This window comes from Pteropus alecto, unplaced genomic scaffold (assembly GCF_000325575.1).
Source record: "Pteropus alecto unplaced genomic scaffold, ASM32557v1 scaffold61, whole genome shotgun sequence".
Lineage (NCBI taxonomy): Eukaryota > Metazoa > Chordata > Mammalia > Chiroptera > Pteropodidae > Pteropus > Pteropus alecto.
The window spans coordinates 631,304-645,867 of record NW_006434835.1 but is presented as its reverse complement, the minus strand read 5'-3'; the positions used below and the strand labels follow the sequence as shown (position 1 = coordinate 645,867).

Below are 14,564 nucleotides of genomic sequence, written 5' to 3'. Positions count from 1 at the left end.
GGATGCGGCGTACCGGGCCCGGACCGAGTCGGAGATGAACAGCAACACCTCCAACAGCCTGGAGGACGACAGCGACAAGAACGACGGCCCGGGCCGGAGAGGCGAGCTGAGCCTGGACCTGGACAGCGACGTCGTCCGGGAGACGGTGGACTCCCTTAAGCTCCTGGCACAGGGCCACGGCGTGGTGCTCGCCGACGGCGTGGGCGACAGGAGCTACGCGGACACCGCGTCCCCGCAGGATAACCGGAACGTGAGCTACGTGATGCTCGGGAAGCCCGTGAACAACGGGCTGGTGGAGAAGATGGCGGAGGAGAGCGACGAGGAGGTGTGCCTGAGCAGCCTGGAGTGCCTGCGCAACCAGTGCTTCGACCTGGCCCGGAAGCTCAGCGAGACCAGCCCGCAGGACAGGAGCCAGCAGCAGAGCCTGGGCGCCCGCCAGCACGCCCGGCCGGACGACGACTTCTCGGGACGGACGCCCGACAGGAACTACTCCGACATGATGAACCTGATGAGGCTCGAGGAGCAGTTGAGCCCCAGATCTAGAACTTTCTCCAGCTGTGCAAAGGAGGACGGGTATCACGAGAGAGACGACGACACGGCCTCCGTGACCTCGGACAGGTCTGAGGAAGTGTTCGACATGACCAAGGGCAACCTGACTCTCCTGGAGAAAGCCATCGCTCTGGAGACGGAGCGGGCGAAGGCCATGCGGGAGAAAATGGCGCTGGAGGCCGGCAGGCGGGACAGTGTGAGGCCCTATGAGGAGCCGTCGCCACGACAACTCCCCGGGGAGGAGAGGAAGCCCAAGTCCAGTGACAGCCATGTCAAAAAGCCATACTATGGTCAAGGTAATCTTTCCGCCTGACGTAAGTTGCCTCGTGAGAGCATGAGCTAGAGTAAATCGTGTCAGGTCCAAGGTAAAGCAGGTAAAGTCTGCATCTCAGTAAATTACCCCTCTCACGCATATTTCTTAGAATTCATTCCAGAGTTATATTCTGTGATTGTTTCTGAAGAGCGAATAAAACATTTGTCAGAATTACGCAGAGCAGCTCAGTGTCATATTCTCAGAGCAGATGAGGAGGATGGTCTTTCGGTGGAAAACGCGTGTTTGGGTGGAAGGCCGGGAGCACAGTGCATCCTGTGACAGGCAACATCAGGACAGGCCTGTGTCCCTATAAATGACCCACCGTCCACGTTGAGCCGCAAGGGTTTATGTGAGTCGATCAGGGATGGCGCACGTATTGTACGAACGGGATTGGTAGGTGGCATCGGGATTTATAAAGTTATCATCAAATGACAGTTATCGATAAAACCCGCCCCGTAGAAAACATCCGTGACAGAAGCTGAGCAGTGAGGGAAGCGACAGTGCGAGACGAGGGTGTGGCCGCACGTTCACCGTCGCCAGGTACCAAGCCGCGGGGGCCGCGCGCCGTGGCCGGCACGGCGGGGCCCAGGCCGGGGCCTGTGGCAACCCGTGTCCTACGGTCACTGCCCCTCGCTGCTTCCATCCCACTGTGGACGGTCACGGCGCTTCCTTTATTATGAAACACTCATAAACGGCCAACACGACAGTTTTAATGGGATTTCCGTTTATGAGACGTGTGGGCACACGGTGGCGTTTATCGCTACATGTAACCAGGTACGTACCTCGTCGCCGTATCCAACATGGCCGCATACGTTTCCAGCCCGAAAGTCTGGCTTCCTGTTTGCGATAGCAACCGTGCCCACTGGCAGCACGAGGTAGGTCATGATTAACCCCTTCCAGAACCTCGGCCTGCGGGCGTGTCAATTTCAGGACTCTCTTAGAACTAAGTAAGGAGCAACTTCAGGAATAAAATCAGCGATTCCTTAGATCCGTCATCTGAATACCCCCAAAATCCTCTATTTTGTCTTTTATTCCATTCCTTATACTGAGCTTCTTCGCTGTGGCTCTGATAATGAGGTTCAGGAACTTGGTTTGGAAACCAGTTGCTGTATCAGCTCAAGTGACCGTAAGAACCGTTGTTTCTGCTGTGACACAGGTGTGCATTCTCCTCTCCATATGTGCACGGACCGCTGTGGCCAGTTGGGCACCCTGTGCCAAACCCCAGTGGGAGACAAGCCTCAGCCAGGGCCCGCCGGGCTCCTGACGTGGCAAGTGCTTGAGCGAGGACGCCGGCTCGGCACGCGGGCCGGGTGACGTGCGCCCGTGAGGACGGGGTCCTTGCCCAGAGGTGGCGGAGTCCGGCTCGGGAGCACCAGGCCGCGTTGGGCGCCGTGCAGATGAGGAACAGCTTGGGTGCTTGACGTGCGGTGCAGTCTAGTCGAAAGTTTCAGAATCATCTCTAACATTTGTAGGGAGAAGTGGGGTCCCTTCCCGGCGCTCGGTTGGGCGCACGCACGTTAGGCTTCCGTCCTCGGGCCCCGCGGGGCGCTGGCGCTGGCGCTGGCGCTGGGCGGCCCAGGAAACGCGGCGCGTCTGGCGTGGCGGCCCGTGGTTTCTGTGCTTCCTTTAAACCCGGAGCTCTCTGTAGCCTTTGACTCGTTTTGTTTTATTATCATTGTTTTATTTTGTTTGTTTTGTTTTACTTGTTGCAAGAAATGGGATTCGAACCTCTTGCTTCTCCGAAGTCAGTGGGGACGGGGTGGGAACGAACCGTATACACCGAGGCACGCTTTTTCCCTGCAGTGGGGGAGGGTTGAGGAGTCGGACTTTCCAGATGAGCTGGAACACCCTGGCCTCCCCTCCCCCAGCTTCCCCAGACCTCTCCCCCCGACCACAGCTCACCTCCTTCTTACCAGAATGTTCCACATCGCCCCCAGGTTTCTCTTGACGATGCCTGTAGTTATGTTCAGCATCAAATAAATATAGCCGAGCGAGGACACCGAAGCGGGGTGAAGGTGAACGCCCTTCTTTCTAAAACGCACGCGCGATCTTACCATCCCCACAAGCCACGTGCCCGCAGGCTCTCCTGTCAGCTTCTCCCTTACGTTACTGACGACGAGAGCACCGTATCAGATCTCCCTGCACAGTCTTCTCAAAGTGATTTAAGTTATAAACGAGTAACCTTTCCAAAATCTTGAGCGGAAACAAAAGGGGCTCATCCCGAAACTCCTCTGTCTTTCTTCTCAAGCATCTACTCGAAAGGGCGTAGGGGGACCAGCTAAATCCTGCACACAGTTTTTTTCCTAGACATTGTCGCGGGTTTTCGGTTGATGTGTTGGCCTGTTTGCTTGCTTGGTTGTTTTGTGTTTGCTCCAGTATTTGCTTTCAAGATGAATTTGGATCGCGAGAAATAAGACAGCCAGGGAGGAAGGGGCGAGGCCAGCGGCCCCGCCCGGCCGGGACACACATCGAGAGGAGAGTATACACTGCTGTCCCCAGAGCCTGAGCTGAGCGGATTTCATGCAGACCTGTGCTCCACGTCAGAGCCCCTTCGAAGCTGTGAATGAAGTTACTCTTAGGAAATTTAAGTGTCCTGATGAAAAAGAGTCACTTGATGATTAAGAATAGTTATCATTTGTACTTTTATCCTTTGAAAGTCACTTAGATCCAGGTTATGATTTTAAATTATACCTCTATTATCTTAAAACAGCACTATTTTTCTTTGTTACTGTGCGTATACTGTTACCTAATCACCTTAATTAAATTATGCTGTTCTTACTGTGAAATTACTCGCGAAGCAACGGAACATGAGGCCTCTGGTCTGCGTGTGTAGGAAGTGCTCCAGTAAGACCTCTAGACACCGAAGTCACAGCAGCTTACTTTCAGATGCGTTTCTAGGGCTTGTCATCTACAGATAACGTCAGGAAGTAGCGGACGGTTGGATTTAGAATGTTTTCCCCCAGCATCAGCTCTGGCTTAAGAGGTTCCAGGGCCCAAAAGAGACACATTACGGAGAATAAAATGCTAGCTAAAGAGGAAATGGGGGACTCTTTTTGTACAAGCATAAAAGCGTTTAGATATTTCCGTGAGTCCCTTGTCTACTTCCGTTCACACAGGTGACAAGGAAAAGTCCACAAGAGTTCAAAAGATTTTAAACCAAGCTTTTCTCTTACTATAAAATGAACTCTCAACGAAAAGTAAAACCTGTATTTTCTAACAATCACGATTAGCTTGATTAATTAGATACTAACATGAAAATATCCAACCCCAGAGAGCTTTAACTGTAGCGTCCCCTGGACCAAGCCGCAGCAGTCACTAGCTACCGACAGTCTGCACGGCCGACACTCGGAAGCTGACCCCAAACCAGCGGTCCGCACGCTCGCCGTGCGTTTGCCCTGCGCTTGAGCCGAGCGGTGTGCTCTGCAGTTATTTTCTGCACGTTTATGGACCGTGGTCCATTCTGGGTTCGAAGTGACTGTTTAGCACTGTCATCGCATCTCTGTGTCTCCACTAGTCGAGCAAATGTACGGCCCTCCCTGCAGCCGCGCCCCGTCCTGGAGCCGTCCTCGGCCCCCCGCGTGGACAGGCCCAGCATCCGGAGCGGCGGCTGCGCCCGCAGCTTCCGAGCCAGGCTGACTGCGCATCCCTCTGCCAGGCGATGCTCGCAGTGCCTCCGAGAGTGGGGCTTATTTTCAGAAAAACCTCTGAGTCGATGTGCTGCCAAACAGTGTCGCAAGAGAACACACGTCAACGCCGAGTGTGCGCCTTGGAGTGTCTGCCACCGGTGCCCTCGGCAGGGAAGAGAGCCTGCCAGCGAGCGTGTGGGTGGCAGAGTCCCCCCAGCTGAACTTCCCAGAGCGGCTTCCGCCTGCCCACGCGCGGCTTCCGCCTGCCCACGCGCGGCTTCGTTTTTTGACAAGGCCACTGTATCGTCACGATTTATGTTGAGTTCTTTGAGCTTATCATGTAACACACGGGAAAACGATTAAGGGTTCAGGTAGGGATAGTCTTTTTTTCTTTATATAGAAAGTAAGAAATTTTATGATTCATGATTACACTGTTTAAGGTCAAAAAAAAAAAATCACCCAACACCGAAGACCTGCGCAAAGCCTGATGTCGCAACTGCCTTATCTCTGTATTGATCGTGGTCTCTTCAGCTTGTGAAATAATCACATTTGTCTTTAACGGGTAAAGAATTCATTCTCTTGACACCTGTTGTCGCTTTTAGATCCCTCGAGAGCAGAAAAGAAAGAGAGCAAGTGTCCCACCCCAGGGTGCGACGGAACCGGCCACGTGACCGGGCTGTACCCGCATCACCGCAGTCTGTCCGGATGCCCGCACAAAGATAGGGTCCCTCCAGAAAGTAAGTTGCGTTTCCCCGACCCCTCGCGCACCCGCCTCCGGCCGTTTCCGTCACCCCCGCCTTTGTCGTTTCCACCTGTCCTGCTGGGCGGCTCACGCGGCACTCGGGTCTCACGGAGGCCGACGGGCTCCCGGCCGCCACCCCCAACCCCCCAGCGCGCAGTGCCGGTGGCGGCGCGGCTGACCGCTAAATGCCCTCCTGCGGCGTGCCCACGGCAGGCTGGCCCGGGCTCTGGTCCTCCTTGCACTTCTGACGTGCTCTGGGACCTCAGGCAGGTCACGTCTCGCCTCGCTGATCGTAGGACTGAGTGTAGGCAGCCGCTGCAGCAGCCCCTCCAGCCCCGAATGGCTGCAGACCCCTGGGAAAGCCCCAGAGAGCCGTCCGCCCGTCACCCAGCTGCCCCGGCCTCCGCGCACATGGGGTTCCACACTTGGGGTTTGCGTTTCGTCACCTTCTACTTGAAAAGCCTGTTCCATATCACAGTTGTCCCAACATTTCAGCACGACAAAACCTTAAATCGGGAGGTTTAAGGTGGGTCGGTTTTGATCCCACGCGTTCATTTTAATCAGGTTCTGAGAATATGCAATAAATCTATGAAAACGACTAAATTTTTTTCAGAGCTGGAATGTCCACCTGTTTTGTTTATCTCTCTCAGCACAGAAAGTGTGCCAGCTATTCAAATGCAATTAGAATTGGTCGCTCGGGGAAACGGCACGTTTCCAGAACTGACTGTGCGCGTTTCCGGGCTGACCGTGCGTGTAAGGTGAGTTAGGCGGCCACTCACGCTGCGAGACACCGTCTCTCATGCGGAGTGCGGCAGCTTGGCTTGAGATGTGACGAGGTGACCAGCTGACTGTTTAGAGGGGCTTCGAGGATTGTCTCCTTAAGATGTTGGGGTACTTGAGAGGCAAATCTGTCAGAACCGAGAACAGTTCACGGTGGCAGTTGAGGCTTAGAAAGCAGGCTCAGCGGGGCATTTTCAGGCGAAACGATTTTGGAAGCCAGTGTGGGTCCATGTTTTCACACGGCTTCTGACAATGACAAGCCCGCCTTCCCCGGACCGCCCTGTGAGTGGACGTTAGGCGCACACCTGAACGGTTCTGCCCGTGTGTTACCTGAGCAGAGGCACCGTGGTGTCATGACAGCGGCTTCCGTGTTCCGAGCACAGACACTCACTCAGCCCCCAGGACGCCTGCAGGGCAAGCTGGCCCTCCTTTCAAACGAGGAAGGCGGGGCGCAGACCCCATCGCCCCCCTCCAGGGCTCACCACGGTGCCCGGCCAGCCAGAGACGCCCGGTGTCCTGCAGTCCGACGCGAGCAGCTGCTAAGCTGCCCAAGCAGAGAACCGAGCGAGGCTCTGAGTCCACGTCTGTCCCCGCCAAGACTGGGGCTGCTCTGCCAGCCGCCCTGACGAGCAGCGACACCGGGCGTGCCACGCGCTCTCCGCACGCTTTCCCCCCCACGCGAGGGGTTGGGACCAAGCGCTAACATCTTTAGAAGAAAGCGCTTCCTTATGCAATTTTCCTTTAAGACTTACATTTTCACCTTCGAAATAGAACGTCAGCTCCTTTTCATGGCTGACGCATTCTCCTGCCTCCACGTTCCTCGGGAACGGCCCGTGTGTGCAAACGGCGACAGCGCTGAGAGCCGCTAGCGTCCTGCGCAGAGCGCCCGCTGACCGCGGCCATGCCAGGCCCGGGCGCACCTGGGCCCTCTTAGTCACGCACACGTAGCTCCTCGGATGCGTGAGGGTGCAAACACGCCCCGCTCCAGGGGCCGTCAGCGACGCAGTCCGCACCCCGTTCGCAGCGCACTGCTAGAAACGGCGCAGCGCTGAGGGAGACCCCGCTCTGGCCCGGGGTGCCCCGCCCCGCGGAGTGGGGCATGCGCACGGGACTCCGCGGCCTGTGGGGACACGCCTGAGGCACCAGGGGACACCTTCCCCAGGGATCGGGCTCGCTGGGACAGCCGTGGCTGGTCCCGTGTGAGCGCGGCCCAAGTCCATGCAGGTGACCAGGGAGGGAGGGAGGCAGCGCGGGGCGTGGGAGGCTGGCAGGGCCAGAGGACGTCCCGCGTGGGAAGGAGACGTAGGTCCAGGGGAGGCCAGGGCTCCACCTCGGTAGATGGCAGGGACGGCAGCACGACCAGCAAGAATAGGTGTAGGGACTAAGAAACGGGGCCACGTCCAACAGGGGACATTGCGACTTGGATTCTCCCACTGCCAGCAGGCTCTGGGGACCTGGAGGAGGTCCGGGCCACGGGGACTCTGGGGCTGTCCCCGGAGCAGTGCCCCTGGCAGCAGAGTGCAGTCGCCTGGAGAGGGGGCTGGAGTGGGTGGCAACACGGTGGGGTCAGCGGAGCAGGGGAGAGGCCGGCGACGGGGGAGCCCTGAGGGGACAGGACGGGATGCCTGGCATCCAAGACCATCTCGGACAAGACGGCCGGGAGGACGGGGTGCAGCGGGCTGTGGGTTCACGGAGTGGAAGCCTGCGGCACACAGCCCGGAGCGGGAGTGAGGGCGCAGTGCCGAGTCAGGGCGTGCGAGCAGCAGGAGCGAGGGGGGCGCGTGGGGCGGGGGGGGCAGTGGCAGAGCTGGCCAGAGGGCGGCCAGTGCGCCCCGTCTCACGCAGGGCTCTGCCACGGCAGAAGGAGCCTGCATGTCGCATAGCAGGAGACGGAGGCCGGTCGCTTTGAGATCTGCCCCACGGACGAGCTGAGAGGTGTTTGTTCTCTCCGGGGAAGACTTTCCGTTCGAGGGGCCCAGCACGACAGGAAAGGGCGGGGAGCCGTCTGTTAACTCGAGAGGGACACTGTTGTTCACCGGAGGGGGTGTGGGGTGTAACGGGGTGATGAGCAGGTAGTAAAGAATGAACGACGGGGGTACGGCAGGACCCCAAAGGAAAAGGGAGAGGACAGGCGAGGTGCAGACTGAAGGGGGGGCATGGTGGCGGAGAGACAGGCGCTGTGCCGGGACCCCCGAGGAGGGCGTCCCGGAGCCCCGCTCCAGCCAGGTCCCCACGCAAAACGAGCTGGAGGCTGACTCACTGGCCGCTATTTACTGAGCTGTGGGAACTACACAGAGGAAACCGGATGGGCCCTGGTTTTAAGGAGCAGCCAGGAGTGAGATGCGCTGAGGACTGGAGTGACGAGCACGGCCTGCAGCACGGCACGCACGACTCGGGGAGGGGACCGCGGAAGGCCCGCTGCGTGACCCGTGTGGGCCCCCGTGCTCACCGGCCCTCGGTTCCCGCCACAGTACTTGCCCGGAGCTCGTTGCCAGCTGTGCTGGAGCCCGTGTTGTGGGCCAGTGACGGGCCACCTCCGGCCACGGGCCCACACAGCTTTCCCCGCAATCCAGAGCAGAGGCGAGCTCTCTGGGGACCAGGACGGCGAGGCTGTGCGGGCAGCCCAGGCCCCCGCGGCTGCTGGGTCGGGTTGAGCTCCGTCTCCTGACAGCAGGCTGGTGGCTTCCTTTAGCCGTGGTGACCACGTGCTTTGCCTCCCACTTGTTGACATCACAGGCTAACCTCACAGCACTCACTGTTCCAGCTCGCTCCATTTGAAAACTATTAAAGTCCTTAATTCCTGGGCAGAAAATTTAACTCGGTTTATTTAAAAACAAGGCTGCAGGCTCTCTCTCCACTCCTGACCGGCACGCCTCCGTGACGCTGCGTGCTTCCGGGGCACAGGCGTGCTGCTGCGTGGCCACGCGGCCCCGAGCTCGTGAGTGGGAGAGACTGCCCGGAGGCCCTTGCTTCCCTGTGGCACCTGGGACAGTTAGGTCCCCACGTCCCTGACCTCCAGCCGCCCCCCACAGGCACCCCGCTTTGCATACCAATTAGAGTAAGGTGGAGACAGCCTTCTTTTTCTGCCCACGTGTGTTTTCCCGGCCATGCCCGTCACGAGTGTTTGTAGGCACTGGTCGTAAACTGACCAGCTCCGTGTCAACGCTGCCCGTTCGCGTGTCTGGACCACCTCCGTGTTTTAACGCTGCACTGTTTTCTCTGCCTCTCCCTGCCAAGTCCTCGCCATGCACGAGAACGTCCTCAAGTGTCCCACTCCGGGCTGCACGGGGCGAGGGCACGTGAATAGCAACAGGAACTCGCACAGAAGGTGAGCACGGCCTCTGCCTGTGGGGCCCAGCCCGGCACCACCTCGCAGGACTGGGCTGCGGGCACGGGGCGCTCAGGGCAGGCAGAGGCTCGCACCCCGCACACCGGGGACTCCTGTAGTCACTGCTCCCTCCCCCTGGGCCCTCGTCATGACGGGTGGCAGTCCCCGGAAGGTCCGCCCTCGGTATAGCGTCTAAGACAAACCCCGCCCATTTACAGTGACCAGGCAGGACGCGGCCAGCCCCCCTGCCCTCCAGGGGCCCCGGGCTGGGCCACATGCGTCAGACGGGGTAGGACTGTGTAGTACATGACTGAACTCGCCGCACCCCCCAGCCCTGCCGAAAGCCCGGCCACCAGTGTGGGTGTCACTGAGCATGAGCAGATGTGCGGAGCGCCATGGGGGTGTGTGGCACGGAAGTGTGCCCGGTGGACAGGCCGCTCCTGGGCCGTCACTGCCCTTGACGCTGGGGATCCCAAACTGTCGCTTCCTCCCTCGTGCCGGCCTCGCTGGCCACTGCCCGCATCCGGCTCAGTCGGGTCCCTTTCGTTCAGTAGCTGGGTGACGGCTCGTCGTCCAGCCTGCCTTTCAGCCCCTCAGCTGCTGTCCAGTCGCATCTAGATGGAGCCAACCGCTGTGATTGTCCCTGTGACATTTGCCCGTCCGACTGGTGAATTTGGTTATTTGTGTTAAATTTCTAATGAAACAAGTCACACCCCTGAGCCCTCGAGAGATATTCCTGGCTCATTCTGCAGGCGGGGCCGGTGCTGAGCCCCGTCACTAGGCTGCAACCCAGCCCTGCAGCTTTGAGCCTGACCCATGGGGATGGAGGGCCGTGCACACCTGTGCTTCCGTGCAGAGAGGCACGCGGTCACGCCGACAGCAGGCACCATGATCGCGTGACACATGGAAACACCAAGGTGCAAGCTGGTGTCTGCTCTGTAAATATTTATCTCTGAGACACATTTACACCAGTCCTCGAGGTGACTCTGTGTCCCCCCTTCCACTTCTCTTCCCGGGGAGGACAAGCCCCACACTGTGGCTGTCGTGCCCACAGGGCCAGCTCAGAGAGCTGCCCTCCTGGGCCTTCTGGAAACAGCCCCCCGAGTGGGGCAGTCCCGTCTCGGAGTGGGGCAGTCCCGTCTCGGAGTGGGGCAGTCCCGTCTCGTCCACGGTCTGCCCCAGAACGGAAGCCGCATCTAATGTTTTAACCAGCTACGCTCCCTGGACTGTCCTGTAACTTGCCTAGCTATCGCCGGGCAGGCCAGAGGACTGTGCCCACGGCACGGCACTGCCTGCCAGAGCCCGAGGGGGACAGGCCAGCCGCAGGCGTGACCGCGCCCGTGACCCGTCCCTCAGGGTCTTCTGGTCTGCCTGAGGGAGTGGGGGGAGGTGGCGGCCGGATCGCTGGCCGCTCAGCCATTGGAGGAGACAGCAGCCCCTTCTCGTTGCAGCCTCTCTGGATGCCCTATCGCTGCAGCGGAGAAGCTGGCAAAGGCCCAGGAGAAGCACCAGAGCTGTGACGTGCCCAAGTCCAGCCAGGCCTCCGACCGCGTGCTCAGGTACCGAGCACAGCGCCCACGCCCTGAGTTCCGTCCACAGCCAGGCGCCCGGGACCTGCGTGAGGTGACGGCCACGCTTAGCAACAGGAAGGAAGCTGGCAGCTGGTGCCGTTACAGTTTGCTGTGCTGGGGCGAGCCGGGCCGCCCAGTGGGGCCGGGGGAGGGCGGTCTCCTTGACCGATTCTAAGTTTTTAATGAGAGATGTGGCCGGAACTGTCTCTGGTCTTCTCTCTGGCCCTGCCGCCATGTGGTCCGTGAATGCCAGACAAAGGGGAGCTTGGCAGGCGAATGAGAAGCCGGAGCAGGTTTGTCCTAAGGCGGACGGGAGGTGGTGGTAGCGGTTTTGAAACGTCTGCGCGAACACGGGAGCACGGGGCCCTCCTGTGGGAAAGGCCTGGCGTTGCCGGTTCGCGGTCCTCACACGCCCGAGGGCTGGGCGGGCCCGGCATGGCGGGCCCTGGACACACAGAGAGGCTGGCGACTTACCTGCACCCCGAAACTCAGTCGCGGGGTGTCAGGCTGCGGAAGACCTCACGGGTCATCTGCTTCAACCCACCGACTCCTTAAATTTAGAAGAGGATGGTTATCAGGAGATAACCATCCCTGCACACGCCCTTCAGACCCTTGTCGCGTGGACACTCGCGGCCGCTGTGTGGCCTGCCCTTCTCGCTACACGTGAGTGTGCGTCCCTGTGCAGGTAGGCATCGTGGTTGGGGTCCTCATGGCTACAGGCAGGTCGTCCCCTGCGGGAGGTGCCGCCACTGCAGGGGTGAGGGGCCCGCCCTGAGCCATTGAGGTGATTCCAGCTTTACTGCTAGAGAGAGAGAAATAAGCACACACACGCACGCACATGCAGACGCATACACATAGTGCAGCACATGCATGCACACACGTACGCGCACACACACACACACAGTCTTGTTTCTGTTAAATCGCTTCTTTGGGACAAATCTCTTGGAAACAATCACCAGGCAAACAACGTGATCACCTGTTTGGTTTCGTTTTGTGCTATTTCAGTTTTCTGAGAGGATTTTGCATAGTCCTTAAACCCTCTTTATATCTCTCAATATAAACCTTAAAATCTTTATAGAAAATGAGAAATATTTTAATAGACAAAGATAATCAAGTAAAAGCCTTCTACAATCCTGCTATTCAGAGATGATCCCTCGGACAGGTTTGCGTGTGTTCTAGATTGTTCTGTGTGAGGGTGTCGCCAGTCTAACGCCCCTTCATCACGCAGAAGGTTGGGCTGACCACAAGTAACCGACAGGACCCCCGGGGCCGCCCTTGGGCGGCGTGAGGACAAAGCCGGCGGGCTGCGTAGTCTGCGAGGGGACGCCCGCTCGCCAAATGTGCCATGAGGAAAGGGTTTCTGTTTGTCCTTCGTCCTCTGTGGCCAGAGCCCAGGAGGCCGGGAGGAACCCGTGCCACCCCATTCCTGAAAAGCCAGCTCGCAGCAGTCCCCGCCGGTTGGCACCCAGCCTGCCTTCCGGCAGGAGGCTCCGAGATGGACGAGACTCGCCCGCGAACCCCGCCCTGTTCTGACCGAGCCGGAAGCGACTGCACCCCGTTCTTTCCGGGGCCTCAGAGCCGGGTCCCTTTCTTTGGGTGGACACAGTGAAAAACCACATCAAGTGACAACAAAACATGACCACGGGCCAGTAACTGTGCCCTGCAGGCCGTTTTCCTCCGTGCCCCGCGTGGGCGTGGGGCGGCAGGGTGCCACACGGGAGAGGACCCGGCCCCCTGTCGGGCTGGCGGCTTGACCCCCGCCCTCCTGCCCCACATGTGAGCCAGGCCGGAGGATACGCCCTCTGCCTCCGCCACCCTGTGTCCCCACACGGTCTCCACGCAGGACGTGCTCACTCGACCCTGAGGCGTGAGGACAGACAAGAAGGAAGGAAAGAGAACGTTAGCTCCAGTAACTTCACTAATTATGGTGTTTTTAAGTCTTTAAATTTTCCGACAGGAAGTTAAGACTTACGTGGGCGCACCCCTCTGTCCACACGCCCTGGCTCTGGCGCCCCCCGGCCTCCATTTCGTCACCAAGCAGGGCCCCCTCCCTGAGGCCGGCGCCCTCCTGCCTCTGAGGAAGGCTTGGGACCACGGCTCCCCCGGCCCAGCCCCCTTGGCCTTGGGAGGACGGCTGAACAGGCCGCAGTCTGACCCCAAGCGGCCAGTCTCCCGCGACTCCCCAGGGAGCCACCCCCCCACACCCCCTGCCCTGGAAGGCTCCCGTCCCTCAGCGCTGGGCCCTGGCCCTCACTCTGCCACCCTCCATGAAGCCACATTCACGCTGATGGGGCTGACCTCTCCTCTGGGGACTCCACTGGCTCTCGGGCCTCAGAACCGTGCCAAGGGCCGTGCTGCCTTCGAGGCAAGGCCGAGGGTCTCATTTATGTACCCCCACGTCACCCGGGAGACGCCTCAAATAACAGATGCTCAGGTTACTGCTGCCTTGTCCTGATTTGACAGGTGAATCCGCTAAGTTAATGAAATCGAAGTAAACGTGCTGGTGATTTGGTAAATAAGAATATTCACATGAGGCGGGCAGAGCGAAGGACTCTGTGAGTCTAAGTCATTTCCTAAACAAGCCCAAAATCCCACCCGCGAGACCGACGAGTAGCTGGACGCACACACGCCACAGAACGGCAGAAGCTCCGCGAGCGGATGCTAATTGAGGGCTCCTCCATTTAAATAATTTATTCCGAAATCTAGAAAAATGAATGACTACTAGGTAAAAATATTGAAAGCGTATCCTAAGATGTGTCAAAATATGTTACTACCTGATCTGTTTTATCGTCCTGATGGGTGAATTCGCATCCAGCTTTGTCTCGGTCTCTGTTCCTGTCAGTGTTTCTTGCATTTCCTCTGGCTTTTTAAGGGCAAGTAGTTCAACGGCTCCCTCCGCTTCTGTATAATTCTTACTCTTCGCAACCGCTGCGAAAGAAAACGCACGGGTGCGAGAGTCTTTCTCATCCTCATGTCTCGTCTCTTCATCAAGGCCACCGGGACCCCAAAAAGAAAAAAAAAACATGGAAAAGTTATGTATTTTATTTTCGTTCTTTGTATTGCCAAGTTGACATTTAGACAGCTCGTTGTTTGGTGCTACGTAATGACAGGTTCTCAGCCTCGTCTCGGGAAGATAGAATTGCGATTGTAGCACCAGGTTCCGAGGCCTCGACGCAGCCGAGAGCGCACGCCGCGGCGTCGGCGCGAACCTGCCCGCCCCGCGGGAAGGCGAGCTGGCCCCTGTCTCTCGTTTGCTTCCAGGCCGATGTGCTTTGTAAAGCAGCTCGAGATCCCGCACTACGGCTACAGGAACAGCGTCCCCACGACCACGCCGCGCTCCAACCTGGCCAAAGAGCTGGAGAAATACTCCAAGACATCGTTTGAGTACAGCGGTTACGACAGCCATGCTTACGGCAAGCGGGCCATAGCCCCCAAGGTGCAAACCAGGGACATATCCCCCAAAGGATACGATGGTAGGAGGTGCACACTCTTATACACGAGAGTCACGCTTGCCGTTGATAATGTTGTTGTTGTGTGTATCCGTCCCCGAGCTGCTCGAGCATGCGGGCACTGGCTGGGCCTCAGCTCAGCGCGAGGGCTGGGCTCCTTCGCTTCAAGCCAGGGGCCCCGGTGGCGGGGCGGGGGGGAAGGGTGC

General features: G+C 58.7%; 1 protein-coding gene across 1 annotated transcript in view; it reads left to right on the top strand.

Moving 5' to 3' along the window:
- Nucleotides 1-34: 34 nt before the first annotated feature.
- MYT1L (myelin transcription factor 1 like) overlaps nt 35-14,564 on the top strand; it is a 77,625-nt gene continuing 63,095 nt past the window's right edge. The window contains exons 1-7 of the mRNA XM_025045783.1: nt 35-845; nt 1,683-1,737; nt 4,377-4,621; nt 5,091-5,225; nt 9,248-9,338; nt 10,790-10,897; nt 14,171-14,382. Coding sequence (XP_024901551.1) covers nt 35-845; nt 1,683-1,737; nt 4,377-4,621; nt 5,091-5,225; nt 9,248-9,338; nt 10,790-10,897; nt 14,171-14,382 — 1,657 coding nt within the window. The remainder of the gene's footprint in view (nt 846-1,682; nt 1,738-4,376; nt 4,622-5,090; nt 5,226-9,247; nt 9,339-10,789; nt 10,898-14,170; nt 14,383-14,564) is intronic.